Source organism: Lathamus discolor, chromosome 2, assembly GCF_037157495.1.
Source record: "Lathamus discolor isolate bLatDis1 chromosome 2, bLatDis1.hap1, whole genome shotgun sequence".
Lineage (NCBI taxonomy): Eukaryota > Metazoa > Chordata > Aves > Psittaciformes > Psittacidae > Lathamus > Lathamus discolor.
This window is the reverse complement of record NC_088885.1, coordinates 53,408,534-53,426,964: the sequence shown is the minus strand read 5'-3', so window position 1 is coordinate 53,426,964 and position 18,431 is coordinate 53,408,534. Positions and strand designations below refer to the sequence as shown.

The 18,431-nt window shown below is 44.6% G+C and overlaps 1 protein-coding gene across 8 annotated transcripts in view; it reads right to left on the bottom strand.

Moving 5' to 3' along the window:
• PRKAG2 (protein kinase AMP-activated non-catalytic subunit gamma 2) overlaps positions 1-18,431 on the bottom strand; it is a 223,743-nt gene that overhangs the window by 103,301 nt on the left and 102,011 nt on the right. The window contains exon 1 of one of the 8 annotated variants that reach the window (XM_065666844.1): positions 14,184-14,706. The exons of the other annotated variants lie outside the window; for them this stretch is intronic. Within the exon in view, the coding sequence (XP_065522916.1) occupies positions 14,184-14,289 (106 nt within the window). The 5' untranslated portion in view covers positions 14,290-14,706. Of the gene's footprint in view, positions 1-14,183; positions 14,707-18,431 lie in introns of those variants that run through there. 8 annotated transcript variants of the gene reach the window in all.

Genomic DNA, 18,431 nt, shown 5'->3' with positions numbered 1-18,431 from the left:
CTCCGACCCAGGTGTAGGACCTTGCACTTGTCGTGGTTGAACTTCATAAGGTTGGCATCAGCCCACCTCACAAGCGTGTCAAGGTCCCTCTGGATGGCATCCCTTCCCTCCAGCGTATCAACCGAACCACACAGCTTGGTGTCATCGGCAAACTTGCTGAGGGCGCACTCAATCCCACTGTCCATGTCAGCGACGAAGATGTTGAACAAGACTGGTCCCAACACCGATCCCTGAGGGACACCACTCGTTACCGGTCTCCAGCCGGACATCGAGCCATTGACCACAACTCTTTGTGCGCGGCCGTCCAGCCAGTTCTTTATCCACCGAGTGGTCCATCCACCAGATTGATATCTCTCCAATTTAGAGACAAGGATGTCGTGAGGGACAGTGTCAAACACTTTGCACAAGTCCAGGTAGATGACATCAACTGCTCTACCCCTGTCCATCAGTTCCATAGCCCCATCATAGAAGGCCACCAAATTGGTCAGGCAGGATTTCCCCTTAGTGAAGCCATGCTGGCTGTCACCAAGCACCTCGTTGTTTTTCATGTGCCTTAGCATGCCTTCCAGGAGAATGTGCTCCAAGATTTTGCCAGGCACAGAGGTGAGACTGACTGGTCTGTAATTCCCCGGGTCTTCCATTTTCCCCTTCTTGAAAATGGGGGTTATATTTCCCTTTTTCCAGTCGTTGGGAACTTCACCTGACTGCCATGATTTTTCAAATACGATGGCCAGTGGCTTAGCAACTTCATTCGCCACCTCACATACTAACTGAATACAGCACAACTGTCACCACCATACTGGAACAGGTCTAACCAGGCATGGAGGCACTCCAGTGTGAACTGGCATGCTGCCGGGGAAGCACTGCTCTGAGAGCAATTTGCCCATGGTTACAACATACCAGGAAGGAAAAAAGGCCACCCAACAACTCATTTGCACATATAAGGTTTTTCTCCTCAGTTAGAGGAATGCAAATGCCAGGCAGCCTTTACATTGTCTTCAACGGTTCGGCCGATTATCACATCTCTAATTCCAGTTCACACACTCCACACAGCACTTTCTTATTATGGATGTGCTGCTGACATGTACAAAGACTGATTAGATAGTTAGACACAAGCCAAGGAAATAATAAATACGCAACTCCATTTTTCAGATAATTAATTTACTGCAGGCTTTTTCTGTGCAGTTGAATTTGTCTTCATAGATTGATCTCTGCCCTTTCTTAGCAAGAAAATTTCCAGCTATTGAGTTAAATCTTCCAGACAGATAAATCACATTGTAATATTTTTCAGGTTTATAATTTTCCCATCTGTTAGACAGACTGTCCTTTTCCTGTCTAACTGGTCGCTTCTGGGCTGTGCTCAAAGGCAGCTTCATAATACAGGTGCAGACGTGAGTCAATGCTATACGCTGCAGTAGATGACCAAGGGTTTCTACCGACCAGCCTCAAAGAGGACTCAATAAAACTAGACAAGATGCAGAAAAGGCTGCTAAGGATGATTGTTATGGAGTAACACTTCAGTTTAGGAAAAGATGACTGCAGGGAAAGGCTATGATGGAGACCTATAAAATCAGGCATGGGATGGAGATGGCAAACAGGAAAGGGAGCACCAGATGAAAGCAGCAGGTGGGAGGCTCAAAAAAAAAAAAAAAGAGGAAATACTTCAGATATATTCTTAAACAGCAGAACAGGTGCCTCTGTATGTGGCTAGAAGTTTGGATTTGAAATGCAATTGGACAAGATCTTGGGAGAAAAACTCATCACGGTCTGCCAAACACCAGCTTTAGCTCAGTACGTGAGCCACAAAGCGCTGGAGGTTGGGACAGTACAATGGGAAACATCCTTATGTTCTTGTCCTGTTCTTACACTACTCCCTGTGCTTGTGTTACTGGCAATTGGTACAAAAAGAGACTAATCTGGGTGGATAACTGGCCTGACCTGGTACATTTGTTCTTGTGTTCTACCTGAAAATTACATTCAAAGCAGTAAAAACTAGTAATGTAATCTCACACCTAAGCAGAAGATGCCTTTATTCCAGTGCCATCCACTCTCTGATTATGACAAAACACTTAATTTTCTATAGCCTAAACTTTACCATTTGTAAAATGATACTAATGGTGCTCATCTTCTAAAGATATTCTAAGATTGAGTCAATAACACACTGATAAGGAGTTACCCATGCTATTAACGAAAACCTCTCAGCCCCCTAAGTGTGTCAATATGTGCTAGTGCCCAAGCCCAAATAGTCAAGGGTCTGTGAGAAGGCCTTAAAACAAGATGCAGAAAGACATCAGACATTAAATTTGATTTTCAGAAGCTCCAGCTGTTACTGAATATTTAATGCATTTTGAGGTCCAATCTTCCTTTTTGTGTTTAGTTTGAAATCTGGAACAGGGGAGCTCAGGCTGCTGTTTTCAGAAGCGTGAAGAGTCAAGTCCAAATCTACGTGGCCTGTTTATGGTTATGAGATGTTGCGACAGCAGCGACAGGATGAAACCTGCTTGATTCCTGACTCCTATCAGGGAAGTTAGGGACAAAAAAGCAAGCTGGAATTGCAATGCCTGCAATGCAGACGAGACATATCCAAATCACCTTTAAACACAATACTTGGATAAGCTGTGTCAGCACAGCAGCAAAAATTGCCTGGGAAGCAAGGTAAGTTACAAACTCCATTAGAGGGCAGTTAGGAACTACTATTCTCCTTTAAATTAGATATTAGCTAATGTAAAGTTGGTTTCCGTAGTTATTTTGCACAGCAGGAACTCCAGTAGTGGCACACTGTTGTCTATGTGGTTAACCAGGGTTGATGCAGTGCCACAAAGCTACCTCGGCAGCTGGTCAGCTGCAGAGACTCATGGTATTCCCCATCCCCACACAGAGAAAAAGAACCCTCTGCTGTTGTGATTTCTTCAGTCTAATTCTTTTCTAGTTTAGGCTGACTTTCCCCTTCATACTTGTAGCCTCACAGATGTAGTTTTCAGCTGAGAGCAAGCACCAAGTATATCATTCCCGGTCCTGACCAGCCACCAGCTCCCTTCAAAAGAGAAGCAGCATCGCTTGATCTCACAGGTGGTTTGTGATTAAATTTTAAAGAGCACTGCTCACTCATGGCTTTTGTAGTAGGCTTTCATGTCAGCTGGCAGCGTGCTCCCATAACATAGTAAATTCTCTACAAGTCTCCATGGTTAGGATTACTTTTCTCAGTTTTGAGTATTGCAGTTGGGATTTCTTGTAGGGAACTTGCCGCTTTGCTATGTGCTCTGTATCAGACTGGTGTTTATTTGGAGAAAAATTTGCAATGAATTACAGTAAGACCCTTGGTTTTCCACACATCAGTTTTAAGTTCAAATAGACTTCATATATCTAGTTTTCTGTATTACCACTGCCAGGAAGGATCTCCATAAAGTTTTAAAGAAAGAGGTGGTTGATATAAAGGAAAACTCTGGTATCCTTTTAGGAAAGAAGAAAATAAACCCAAATCTGACAGCAATAGAAAGTTGTCATCTGCTCTGGGGTAAGGAGAGGATTTTTATTGCAGCTCAGTGGAAGCAGCAGCCTCTTTAGAGGAGGAAGAAGCGCTTCTAAGTGTCTTGCCATCTAAGAGAGGTAAAAAACAGTTTACTGCTTTTTCCTACAGCGAATCTTGTGTCCGTACCAAATCTGCTGCCAGGCTGAAGCTGGAAGTAAAAGCACTAAACAGGGGAACGTTTGGCTTTTGGTGTATACACTGCTATCACCTCCAGTAACGGCAACTGACGCCTCCAGAAGACTTGGCTGACTATGACTGCATAAGTTTTTGAATGAGCATGCACAGTGACCAAGGTTCATTTGTTCTCCTCTCCTCATTAATGGTGGTGTATTAGAGACATTTGTCCAAACATGCCTGTTGGTGAAGCTCTTGCTCCCCAAAATACAGTGACAGAGGGGCAGTCATGCCTGGGGGATGGGCTTTGCATCACAGAACTTTTTCAATGAATGACTTTCTTCTGTTTAAAACCCACTACTTTTCTATTTTCACACCTCCATGTCTGCTGTTTGGGAATGCACTTAGGATTTCTAATTACTTTACACTACAGTTCCTTCACAGCTCCAAAGCTGATTAAAAAGAGCACCCAGTGAAGAAGTGAAGAATAGGGGTCAGATCCCCAAATGGTGTACAAGTAGTGGATCTCAAGTAAGGTAAAAAAATATAATAAGACCAATTCTACTTTCTTACCTTGCAATAATATGCTTTAAGCTTGAAAAGAACAGTAGGATTTGAGGGTTGGTACTGTCTCTAACCCCCCACCTCTGCAGAGGTATTCTCCTGAGATGGTGCATGTCACCATCGAAAGCTGCTTATCTTATTTCTAGGAAGATGAAATAAATACAAAAAATACAATTCAGACTACTAAATAAAAAATAAGAATCAGAGTATACAGGGCAGGGACAGTTGAGTACCTACGCATTTTAATATCAGCTATGTCTGCAAACTGTCAGCCCAAAAAGGTCATTAAAATAATCTGGCCCTTTATCAAGAGCAAACTCTTGCTGACTGATAATGCTGAATACATGATGCTAATTCCAGTCGTCTCTGGAAGCTAAATTAACCCTTCCCTGAGCATCACACACGCTGCCTGTGATATATGAGCTGTCTTCATGGAAATTCAGTTCTTTTCCCATCAAAGGCATTTTCAGTGAATTCTGTAGCTCCTTAATAAGCTTTTCATCTTGTTGCTTTTTTGCCTTCACACCTACTGCCCTATCTTCACAAGGATTTATTCTATTCCCTTCAGATGTAAGCACTAGCTGGGTTTGGAGGAAAAATAAGATCAAGCATCATTTGCACTTCCTTTACAGAGGATCCTGTCCCTATCAAGTGCCGAAACACTCAACTCCCATTAACTTCAAGATGCTTTAGTGACAACTTTGCTAACAGCATGCAGCTTTTTGCAGGTTTGCATCCCTCACAGATTTCTGCAGATACCAATAATAATTTCATAAGTGAGTAGAGAATTTTATAACTTTTATGTAAGAGCACAGGAGGCTATCAGGTCTAATGACAGAGCTGCGGATCAGCTTACTTGGAAGACAAGATCCCTTACACATCCTAACCAAAGATAAGCAACATCCCACATGGTTTTCAGCATCCTCTATGTGCTGGGTGATAACTGCAAACACATCCCTCTGATAAGCTAAAGCTTCAAACCCACTGACACAATGGGCTTCTGGATAAATAGATTCTCCTCAAATGTTTGTTTTACATGATAGACTATTTGTAAGAGGTTTCAAATGCTGCAGCCTTCAGTCAATAGCTGACTCTACAGCTCTTGCTATCACTGCCCCTTTTGATTTCCTTTGATTTTCTTTCCTTGAGATCAAGGTGATCTATTTTTAGTGCAGAGACTGGTTAAGTGAAGAGTTGCTATAGTGACACATAGCTGATACAAACCAAGTCCTACAGCAATTCCTCTAGCTGGTAAACGAACATGACCCAATGTGGGGCAGGGCTGGAGGTGCCCAGACACTGCTCGGCTCAGGGGGGCATTAATAACTGCCTACAACTCTCATGGTGATGCTTAATGTAAATGAAATAGCCAGAAGGTAGCCTGGGTGCCTTGTGTAGGAAACACAGCTCTTGCTGCCTTTGTTGGCCCAATAAATGAGTTGGGGATGGTCTTCACAGTGATCTCCTGGTGCTGCTCTGCTGATATAAATCAAGCACCACTAGCTGCCTCTACCCAGGAAGTTCCTCCGTTCTTGAATATTCATCAAACCAAGAACAATTTTATGCCAGCATTGAGAACTGGGTGGGAAAAGATGCACAGTCAGGACATTTGCAACTTCAGCTTTCCTTGCAGCTGAACAACTGAGCATCACAGAAATGTTGACTGGGAAGGATGACTGGGGGGCTCTTCTCCAGTGTCCCACTCAAAGCAGGTCTGGTATTAACCACGACCAGGTCAGCCATGACTTTGGCTAGCTGAGTCTTAAAAATCATTTAGGATGGAGATCCCACAACCTCTCCAGATTACCTGTCACACTACCCTCTTGAAGGAGCTGTTACTAACATCCATTCTGACCCTCCTCAGACACAAACTCTTATATTTTACTCCTTCTTTTACCATCTACCACTACTGAGAAGACTTTGGCTCTACCACCTTTGAAATTGCCCTTCAGGTGTTTGCAGGCTGCTTCTCTCATCCTTTTGTCACAGACCCCCAGACATCTGCTCTAGGTCCCAAAATATCTTGGTAGTCCTCCAGGGAAACCCTCTGCAGTTTCCCAGCATTTTTCTGATGGGGGACCAGAAATCTGACGCTCAATTTCAGGCGCAGCCCACCAGCACCAGATAGAGTGGGATAATAACCTCCCTTGACCAGACTGCTCCATTCCTCCTAACGCAGCCCAGTATGTGGTTCACCCTATTCATAATGACAGCACATTTTTGGGTCATTTTCCAGGTTATATCCACAACAACCCCCAAATCCTCACTGGGAGTCAGTCATCAGTGCCCGGCATGTACTGCTGCATAGACTCACCTCACCAACCAGCTTACCAATGAACATTATCAGCCCCTATACTGATCCCTGGATGTTGACCATGCCTAAATTCAGTTATGTCCCCTGGGAAATGGCAGCATTATTGCAGCTTCTCATCCTTTTATGTCAGTCATTCTCTCAAGAAGACTGGTACAATCCTCACTTCTGAACACCCACAAGACTTTTGTTACTATTATTGCAGCAAGAGCTTCTCCATTGCAAACTTTTCGTCTCCCTCATTTCTCCAGTTGACTTTCCATCTCATTTCTCCCTCATCCATATTTCTTAAGGGGATTTCTTGCCCTATTCTTGTTTATTATCTCCAATTATACTACATACAAGCAGCAGGGATGGCACAAATCATCTGTTCCTCTCCAGGAGCATTGCCTGCCAGGAAAGGCAGGATTGTCACAAGAATCCTGTGTACACTATCGTAATTCTTGCACTGACTGAAGTAAAACCATGGGGCCAGATGGGCAGAATCTGTTAAACAATCCAGTGACTGTAGCTCCAAGCGTGTCAAAAGGGTCCTTGTTACCCAACAGAGAACACAGCACTGGGAAGCAGCTGTTTTCCAATGCCTGGAAAAAACTCTGAAGACACAACAGGATGCTCTTAATTAATGTCAGCTAATTCTATTATTCCTCCTCCAGCTTAATTGCCCTGACTTTATCAAAGAAGGAGCAGGAAAGGACAGGATGGGAACTCTTCAGTGCAAGTGTGTGATGCAGCACTAGCCTCCGTCCTTAAACCAAGTAAGGCTGTGTGACCTTTCTGGCATGGAGAATTCAAGCTTCTAAGCCAAGCCTGCCAGGCGCACAATGATATCTCACAGAGCAGCCCTTCATCTCTCCAGACCTAAGCCTTTGCATTCAGAACGACTCTGCAATGACAATAAAATGGCTAAAACAATATTGAGGTGTTAAATCCCACCACTCTGAGCACTTTTAAGTCCTCAGACTGCTTTTAGGTTGGACGAGAATAAAGGTGAAAGTAGAGAACAGCTGAATCCTGGTAATTCCTGGGATTTGCTGATCCAACAAACCTGACAAACAAACTGCCTTAACAACATCTTTGACATTGCACTCTTGGGCAACTCACTGAAACTTTGAGCAAGGAGTCAATAGTCCAGAACATTAATTTCTAATTAAACAAATGTACCCCCTATCTAAATGCCTTTGCCAAGTGGAATTTTAGACCGTGAAAACAGATTTTGGCTGGCTTTTAAAGCCTGGCAACAGGATTTGTAATATAGATGCATGGGAGTATAAATAAATTGTGGTCTAGCTTAGCCCATTCAAATCAAGTAGAAAGTCAGTGTAGGGTAACAGCTTCTCGTACAGCTATTCTTCTGAAAGTCAGAGCCCTTGAAAAGTGCAAGTGAAAGAAGGAGGGGGAAAAATCACCCCTACACTATTCCCATCCAGTGCAATAGAGATGTGAGAGGATGCACAGAAATCGGTAATCGCAGTGATTTTTGGTACATCAGTTGTAACCCTCCAGCATCCATCATGAGGGCAAGCCAGGCTGTGTTCACTAAACTGAGGTCTCATGTAAGAAAGCCTTATCTACATTATTTTCTTTTCACCTCATAAATGAATCAGATAGTTAATTATATTACAAGATAAGGCTCCAGCCTTAGATACTTATCAGAAGTGACCTGTTACCTGAAGATAACAGTGAAGGATAGAAGAAGGAAATACTGATAAATATATAATCTGTTTTCAAAACCAGGCAGCATCTGCATCCACTTTCACTCACAGTCAGTGCCCGGCTTCCTTCTTTCTCATTTTCTCCTTTTCCAACTCAATGAACCCTCCCCGTACTTGCATTTCACAGCTTTAGCTAGGTTCAGTCCCAAGATCTGCTTTTAGTTTCTCTCTGTCTTTCAGGAATAATGTTTATCCTGCTGTTCCAAATAAGACCAATTGAATAGCAGCAGAATTAAAAGAAAACTATCCTTAAGATAGCAAAAAAACTGAAGCCTGCTGCTACTGTGCCTGGGGGACAGACACGTGCACCCACAAGCTCCAACAAGGACCATAAGCTTCCAGATGGGAGCTTTCCTTGCCCAAAACCTGTAGTTTGTAAAATAGCCTGCCAAATGGGAGGCTGGCCCTGCTGGTCTCACCCACCACTGTGTTGACAACAGTACGTCAGTGTTGCGTAATTCAGCCATTTATAGTAATAAAGGTATTTTCGATCAAACTTTGTGAGGAGATGCACAGAACTGCCTGGAGCAGGACTGGGAAGAAGTGTGGGTGGGCAGATTCATTTGCAGCACTGATATGCAATTTGGTGCCTTGAGAACATACTGTACTTTCCCATGTACAACCTGCCCTTCAGACAGATACAACTTCCTTTGAAAATAGAGAAGGATTTTCATTCTCGGGCGATTCATCGTGCAGGCAAAAAGTCTACATCTTCTTTAAGGGCTGCAGAGGGAGGATGCTGGGCTCTGCACCAGGGAGGGAGCGAGGGAAAGAGTCCAGGCAAAGCACACTGCTCAGTAAACCTCCATCTGAATTTCCACCAAATCAGTGGAGGTTTTCTGGGGCTTATTTCTAACTCATTTTACCGGTACCTGCTTGAAAATCATAAAATCACAGAATGGTCTGGGTTTGAAGGGGCGTTAAAGCTCATCTGGTTCCAACCCCCTGCCAAGGGCAGGGACACCTTCCACTAGGTCAGGTTGCTCCAAGCCCTGTCCAGCCTGGCCTTGAACGCTGCCAGGGATGGGGCAGCCACAGCTTCTCTGGGCAACCTGTGCCAGGGCCTCACCACCCTCACAGGGAAGAACTTCTTCCTAATATCTAATCTAAATCTGCCCTCTTCTAGATTACATAAAATACCTTCAAAATACCTTGCTGATTCTGTTGTCATGGGCATACTCCTTTCCCCCCCATTCAGAGTGCTTTGAAGCTGCATACAAAGCTGGGATGTGCCAGAAAGCACCAGCACAGTGACTGTAAGGAAGCAGAAAATGGCAAAATAAAGTCTCAAACGTTTCATCCTGCTCATCACTGCTTTCCTCCTTCCTGACAGCAAGCCACAGAAATTTCACAGCTTCTAGGTCTCAGAGCTCACTGTAGTACAAGATTAATCAGTACTCATCAGCCAGGGCTGCACATTTTCTGAAATCACTGTCAGTTCAACAGAGCATGAAAACCAGCAGAGAAAATCATTAACAAACCAAAGCGGTCTCAGTTTGTCATGGCCGGTCTCTGAAGCTGGTGGTTTTAAGCTGCTTTTCAGAAGCAACAGGATTTTGCTCCTTCAGTTCGTTTAAGGCAGCCTCTGGAACGTGCAGCAGCCCCCTCACTCTCATTAATTTCTCCAGAAACATTTCCACCCTGACTTTTTTCCCCCAGTGCCTCATAACAGAAACTTCCCACCAGAATGAGAAAAATAAACATCTCAGCTCCATTCCTCCCACAAACAGCATCACTCGCTTTGGGGCAAGGTGCCAGATGAGCTGCAGCTCCCCAGCCTGGAGAAGCAGGAGATCAAATCCTGTCTCCTTTTGCAGTCGCTTCTCTGTCCTCCTCCTACACGTTTTCATTGCACCTATCCATAAGGTGGCTCGTGCCAATAAACGGTGATGTGAGCCAGGCTGAAGAATCCCCTGGGTTTCCATTTGCACTTGGAGAGGTTGTGAACCACCTGCTATTTGGACCTTGCCCATGGACTGTTGTCTGAGCAGGTTTCATCCTATGGCACATTAGCTCCTCATTGTGATCACTGATGCAGTTGCCACATCTCTGCTGTCGGGAAGGAAGAGTATGATTTCTTTGCTTGACACACAGCCCGCACCCACATTTCTCCTTGGGCTGAGTATCTGGAGATACTGTAAAATACAGCACCTCCCAGATCAGCTCTGCAGCCTCAGAAGTCCTCCATCCCACAGGAGTTGCAGAGACATGGGATAAAACATGCTGCCAGTGTGGCTACAGCAAGTTACAGAGCGACTTGGGAACATGCTCCTGCCGTTCACCTGATCTGCCCACACGGCGGGGCAGAAGCATGTTTGCCCATGTATGTATTTGGGTCTGAGTCCTTCAGCAGGCTTACTCCTCATTTAGTGCTAATTTAGTTGCTCTTCATTACAACAGCTGGCAGGGAAATTGTCACCAAGGCCGCTATTGAGGTGGGACAGGTCAGGGATCAAGGGGCAGCACTGAGGTTTGCTTGGAGTCCCTTGGACCCGGCTTGTTGGGGCTCAGCACTGGCCCCTGTTGATTAAAATCCACAGCAACAAATCCCAAGAGGAGCAGGATGGGCAAGGAGAAGCTCCTGGGCACTTCAGTGCCGCTAAGAGCCTCCAAAAGGACATGGTTTGAGGCTAAATGCCTGAGCACAGGGCAGCGCTAGGGTCATGGCAGCCACATGTGCTGGAAAGCAGTTCCTTCACTGGGCACTCATACCATGTGTAGGGAAGAAGCACTTTTAACATTATACCTTTTGCATGTGTCATTCAATCCTTCATGGAATAAATGGTGTCCTTTAAAGGCCACGGCAATTAGTCTCACTGGGGCCAAAACGTTGTCCCCCGCAGAAATGCCACAGAGCCTATCCATTTACAACACACCAGGCTGCAGCAAGAGCTGCAGGCAGAGAAGCTGCCAGCAACACTGCACAGGCAAGCAGCAGCTGCAAGAGGAAGGAGAAAACTGTGGTGATGACCCAGAGGCTGGAGAAATTTTAGGTAATCCTCATCCTCAGCCCTGCCAAAATCATATTGCTTAAATCAGCTTCCCTGCTGTTTGGTGCATAGCTCAAGCTTTGAGGTCTCCCTGTTGGCTGCTCCTCTCCTGGAGCAAAGTTGCCTTCACCCCACAACCCTCCTTGTTCTCATTTGTTCCTGGTGCTCATTCACGCTTTACCGTTTCCCCTCTCTGTGTGCTTTCTGCGTCTGTTTGGCCATGCTTAGGTCTTTTCTTGCTGTTCACTTGGCATAAAAGGATTTGTAAGGTTCCAAACCCAGGCAATTACAGAGATGCTCATCCTTGGTAATGCCACCCTCCACTTCTCTACCAGGATGTGAACCTCTTCATCATTGCAGAGGAAGGATGGGGTTGAGCTCAATTGATGCACAGAAGGATGTACTACTTGATAACGTCAGTTGCAGTGGCCTGATGGTATGTAACCCTGCGAATACAAGAAGCTGCAATGGCCCAACCCAGTGACCAAAGGACTCTTCCTTAAAACACTTACAGCCATGGCCATGAAAAATCAGAAATTCTTGACTCCATGAGACCAGGTGACAGAGCACCCCTTTTCTGGGTCATCAGGGGACTTCTCCCTCTTCTTTCCTTTTCCACCCCTTTCCCGAATACGATCTAAGCTCATTCAGCCATAGCGAGGCTGCAGTGGCAGCACAGCCACCCTGGGAGAGCAGGGTGGGAAAGCCCATGTTGGATTGTTGTCATTCATTTCTCAGCCCTGATGGCAGACAACAACTAAATGGGATGCATCAGTGTGTGAGCCACCAAGTCTGGTTGCTTCTAGCGCTCCTGCACACCACCGATACTGATCACAAAACGTGCTGAGGACTGACAGTTCAGTTGAAAGCTTCCCAGAAAGTATTTATTAAGGCCTAATGGCTATGAGATACAAATTAAATCTGGAAAATAATGCAAATAAATAATGCAAAGCTTTTGGTTTTACTTTGCCCTGCAAATAAGTAAGGCCATCTGGGGGGAATAAAAGCATTTGCAAGTGTGTAACCTGTTTCCCAAAAGGAATCCAGACTCTGCTGGGATGGCAGAGGCAATCCCTGCAGCAGAGTGTCCAAGGCAGGCAGACACATCTCATCTGCTTTTTTTGACTCTTATGACTTGGTAGTTCTCTGTTCATGATGGAAATGCTATGCAGGGAGCTGACCTGGTCACGTTCTTACAAGAATGGCATTTGCAAAGTATGTAGAGTAAATACTGTGCAGAAAACTCTGCCCAATGCTCACTGTGTACCACTGGAGTCAGTTACAGAGCTGGATTAACGGGAATGAGGATAAGAAGGAGCATATTTTCTGGCATTTCTGGCATTACACTTCTAGCTATTATCTATAACTCTGTCACAAACATTACAGTTTATATAGCCAGTGTTCTTGGTGCAGGATAAATTATTTTCTCTACGGAGGAAGATAAGGGAGGGGTTTAGAGTTAGATTTCGAGGAAGCAGAGTTACAACACTATGTTTGGTGCTTCCAGCAGCAAATCCTTTTGCAAATATTACCTATTCACATCTCACTAATGAAACCACAAGAGGGTGAATTAGTGGCTCAAAGTGCCATTAATCACGCAATCGACAGATCATACGTGTGTTTGTGCCCAGGTGACAATTTAGGGGGTTTAATTAGAAATTTGAGAATAAACTTTATGTAAACTCTGTTACTGGTCTTTTTGCATCTTGCTGACACTGTTAAACTCGAAATACCTGAGTCACGTCTCATTCACATCACCGTTATTACCACTCCAGCAGAAACCCTCCGGCAGGTTTGGTGGAATGGATTTAAGGGAATGCAGAACAAGGCGCAGTACCTTAGATTTAAAAACACTTAACTGTACAAAACAGGAACAAAGGCAGAAGGAGCTGCAAGAAAGACACCTTAAAAACAACACAAATGTCCACTAAATAACTTGCAAAACATTAAATGATAGAAAAACAAGCTTTCTGGGCAGCCACTCATCCATCAATTGCAACTCCCCATGGCTAAATCTGTATGTACGCATCCACACCATCCATATGCTTCAACACTACTCATTTGTCATTCTGCTGGACTTAACACAGTGACTCCTGACTGAGAGAGAGTAAAAAAGAGCCTTGCCTACCCTTTGTACAACTCAGCCTTTCTAAATGGTGCCTTGTGTGGCTGATTCAGTGTAACATCAGTTTTAAACTTCTTAGTCACAGGACAGAATCTCTCAGCAGCGCTCATGGTCATCGAGGAACCAGAGTTGTAAACCAGAATTATAAACCAGCTGCTATTAGTCCCTGTCAGAAATGCATTAAACATTATATTTCTCCACTATTCTTAAGAAAACCAGCCAGATCCATTTGTAAAAGCTCTTGTGAGGTTGTGGCCAGATGATCCCCATATGATACACAGATAGATACTCTCCAAAACAAACAACTCAGCACCTGTACTGGAGTTAATACTTAGTTACCAGGAAAAGCTATTGATAAATGGAGAACAGTCCCTGTTTGGAATTCAAACACAATTATATTGATAACTGCAGTATCAGTAAGATATGGTTTTTAATGCATTACTTATCATTGATATTAAATTTTTCTCTACTTCAAATTAATCTTTCAATATACAGTGTTAACCCTAGCATAGCATTTAGTTACTATCCTTCAACTAAAGTAACATTAGTCAATAGCCCCTTTTGAATGCATTCCCTAGTGTTTACTGTAAAGCTTCCCATACCATCACTCTTTTCCTAAAGGTTGTATCTGGTATGTGTTACAGGTGTCAGCTCAGGTGTTCATCTCTGGTTAAAACTAACATAGAAATAACCTCCACGCAACAACTGCACAATTCAGTCAATGAAACCGGGAAGCACAAAATTGTTGCTCAGTTATTTGCTATGCCCCACTTGCCGCCCTCTCCCAGATACCAATCTCCCTCCTTTTTGGATGGATAATGCAGAGGGTCCCTACCAAACAGGCCACGAGGATCAGACTGGCATCTCTCCAAGGTTTTGCACTGCTCCTTTCTCTTCTTGCTCCCTCTAAAGCTACCAAAACGCTTCATGAGATGAAACATGCGCTCGTGCAGCAGCAGCTGTCGGTCATGCCCAGGATTGAAGAACAAAAGGCAGCACGAGGGGCAGGGCAAGGTGTCACCTACACCAATAGCCCAGGTGTGAAAAAACAAAGCTCCGGGAAGATCATGTGGCTGCAAAAAGAAGTCCAGCTTGCCGGCAGTTCAGCTCCAAGGCGCCGGGCTGTGGTCTGCGTGGAGAGCCGCTCTGCAGCAGGCTGCCAAACCTTGCATGCCGGGTGCTTCCAGCCTTAATTCCAGTGTACAGTAACTCGCCTGAAAGTATCTGTGGACAGAGGAGAAGTTCAAAGTCTGCCCGGCTTGCAGCCACGGAGCTCTTATCCGTCAGCCGTCAGAAGGCTTGGAGACTGAAGCAATGCTTCCCAGTGGATCAGTTCATGCGGAAAGGGTCAGGAACCACCCGATTAGCTCTCTCTTTTAAAACATACTAAGTACGCAAAGGAGCCACAAGCTCTCTTGAAGGGAACTGTCATGTGCAGCTCGGCATGATGACCCTTTAAAAAGGCTGTAAAAGGAAACCACCCCTGGACAGACAATTCCTGGCAGCCAGCGTCCCGGGCACGCTCGCACCGTGACATGACATCACCCAACTATTTTGATTCCTGTGTGTTGGGTCTTTGCAGCGACAGCATAGCCCAGCTGCCTGCCGGTGTGCTCCGAAATGCCCGGCCCTCTGCGGCTAATGACTAATGGATTAATGGGAATGAGCTTCTGCCGATTCATAAAAAGAAGGCTGAGACCTTCTGGAAACTGTAGCCGGAGCGATGGGCTGGACTTTCTTTAGCAACATGCCCTCCCCGTGCTATGCATAGCTATATGCTCTGCAGAAATTATTCACTCCAAACTTGCTGTCTGCAAAGCAAACGGTGCCCAGGCCGGCTGTTTGTAACACAAATGAAATCCACCTCACGGTCTTTTCAGTGAGACAAACATTCACGGGGCTGTGGCTCATCCCAGCTGACTGGGTGTCTTACGTTAGCCTCTGAGTCTGTACATTTAGACCTGTTTATTTTTAGGAAAGGGTTGATCAGCACAGGCTACATCGTGAGCAGCTGGAAAGGGGTGCAAGCACGAACCAAGGCATGATCAAACTATCATAGCCGCCCTTCCTAAGATTACAGTAAATGTGCAGTTAAATCAAAAGGTTTTTTTAGTCACAGAGCACCAGCCTTTTCTCTGGACATCACTGGAACTGGAGGCTCAGATCTTTATATAAACCCTATATGAGTAAAGAGTCTTATCTTTTTAAGTCCTAAGAGGAATTAAAGGTCATACAACCTTTTTCTACTACAAAGAAGCATGCCTTTTAATTTGTGCCCATGGTTGCTTCTGGGACTTAATATCATTAGAAAGCAATAGAAAAAACCAGCCATGAATACTGCAGAAAATGCTTTTATCAACACAGATTCCTTACAAGCTCTGGTCCTTCAGTAAGATTACTTTCTTCAAGAGAAAGTGCAGAGATGGCAGCAGGTTCTTCTGCCATCCTCAGTTACCAGGGTCTTCCCTCAGTCTACCCTATGAAGAATGTGGAAGAAGACAGTCTCCTGGGCACCTCTGTTCTTCCACCCAGTGACTAAAATCATCCAATCAAATTACTAGCAAGCCAAGGCTCTTGCTGATATCCAAGTGAGGAACCACAATAATTAAAGGCTGTTCCCAGTCTTTCCCACCCTGACTTGTCCTCCTACTTTCTTTTACCCCATCTTTGTGGCCCTGTTTCAGCTCTGCAAGTGAAGATCCCAGTGCTTTTCACCAAAATACCATCTTTTACATAAAATAACCTGTCAGCACAGCGCTTTTGGAAAGCCCTTTCTCCAGCCCCTCCCTTGAGGCTCATTGTTCACCCAGTGCAGAGAAGAAGCAGGCAGAGCAATGAGATGCGTTGAAAGATTTGAGGGGGAAAGTGTCAGTGTTACTTAAATATTTGCTTTAATGGAGCTGTAAAGTGCCAAGTTCTTCACACCCCATCTGGCCTTGTGTGACCACCACACTTAACCTCAGCAAACTTCATCTTCACTGTCCCTTCCTTTCCTTATGCCATGTTCATGCGACCACGACTGAGACAGTAGCAGTAGTGGGACAAGCTCTGGCTCTCCGCATAAGCACATTTCATGAGCCAGCTCTCCAGCTACTTCCATGACAGCGATGCCCTACCTTCACAGTCCTTCCCGTCTGAAAACGAGCTCCACAAGAGCAAAGCTGAATCTTCGTTGCTGTAATTTAAGCCTGCTGCTTCTTGTGTTATTCACCATGCACACGGAGAACAGATTGCTCCCTTCTGCTCTGGAGCAGCCCTTGACATATTTGAAGACAGTTACCGGTTCCCTTTCCAGTCTTTACTTGGCCCAAGATGCAAGAAGTGCTGCCTACAACACCAATGCAATCTGGACCTCAAGTCTGCTGCTCTTAGAAATGCATTCCTCATTCTTCAGTGGCCAAAGGACTGCTGAGAATTACTTAATGTCATCAGAAAGTAAAACAAATAAATTCCTTTTTAATGGCATAAAGAATTGGTATTGCTTCTGCATGGAAACAGCTCCTTTTTGATCGAGGCCATGGATGTATAGTCACTGATGACCTTTTCAAGCAGGGCCATTGCACAGGGAGGGCTCATTTCCTTATTAAGGAAAGCAGCAAGATCCTAATGTTTCTGCACAGAGCTACCAGAAAATGAAACAATGCTGTTTAACAACTGACTTGCACAGTAATTTGTTAAGAAAAAGCACTAAGTGTTTTGAGTATGATCCTTCTGTCGCCTACAGCTAATGGTCTAACAGATACATTTACACAGATACTACATCTTCTTAATGATTCCAGTGGAAGGATCTTGTAAAACTAATAGTAACAAGCTGGGCTTCAAAGGGCTCCTTTGGGGCCATCTATGTCCTGGAGGCTGAAAATACAGATTCCTTCCAAACAGCCATGAAATGGACTCTTGTAAAGCTACTTTAAAGTCTCCCAAATTACTTAGAGCACATTATGTTTCTTGAGCTGCACAGGAATAACACTGTACCCTTCTAAAAACCATACGTAGGCTAACTCTAAGCATCAGGCAGCTTAGTAAAATTATCTGGGGGGAAAGAGCAAACAAACACTCATGCATGTGTGTGAAATGCTTCCCTAGTCCTGCTGTATCTGCTAAGCTGGCCAGACCTGAGGCATTCCACAGCCTTAGAGCAGCCTACATGCTGACCACTCACCAACCTGCCTCCAGCCCCACCACCCTCTTGTCCCAAGTCACCTGTTTCTCCAACATTAGATGACCCGGTATCAAGTCCAAAAAAGACCCACATCCCCTGGAAATCTCCATTACAGCAGTTCTTGCCTTTATCCCATCAGCTACTTGTATGTGCAACCCACCCAGCAATGTTCACCTCTGTTCATGCCAGCCCTCCAACCCCTTAAACCATCATTTAGTTTTCAAATAAAAGGGATGCTGGAGAACACAAGGTAGAAAAGATAAATCTTCTTCTGCTCCAGTTTTCATTAATTCACAGGGCCACATAATGAAAGGAGTCTTATGTCAGAAGCCATTTCCAATCCAACCCAAAAAGCCCCATGTGTGGCCCAGCTCCCTCTTCTCAATGCTTCTTACTTTTCATTTCTTCATCTCTCAGGATAAAAACACCTCTTGTACCTCCCCTCAGCGATGTAACATGACTGTTCAAGCACAAACTTAACAAAAATCTTCCTTTCTCAGGGTGCAATGCGAAGATTAGTTCTACAAGGTAGAATTGGGGGTAGAGTGTTCAGATTTGGTCACCAGATAGGACCAGCAGCAGAGTGCAGACCAGGCAGGGGGGACCAGTTAGTCCTATCAAGGTTTATTCTGGCGTGAAAATGGAAAAAACAGTACTTTCCTTCTCAAAATTGAAGAACTTACTTAGCACTAAACAGGAAGGCTAAAAAGAATATGTATCCCCTTAGTGACAAGCGACGTTTCGACTGGCTTCTGACTGCAAATCAGCAAACCCAAGTGTTTCGCTTTCATCGTTGCTGAGACTTTCCTTGCTCAGAATTCCCTTTGTTTTCATCATTGCTCAAAGAAATACAGTTCATATCCACCCGTAGACAGGCAAAGCAGCAATCATGTCTGTATTTCTACATGGATCACATTTCTC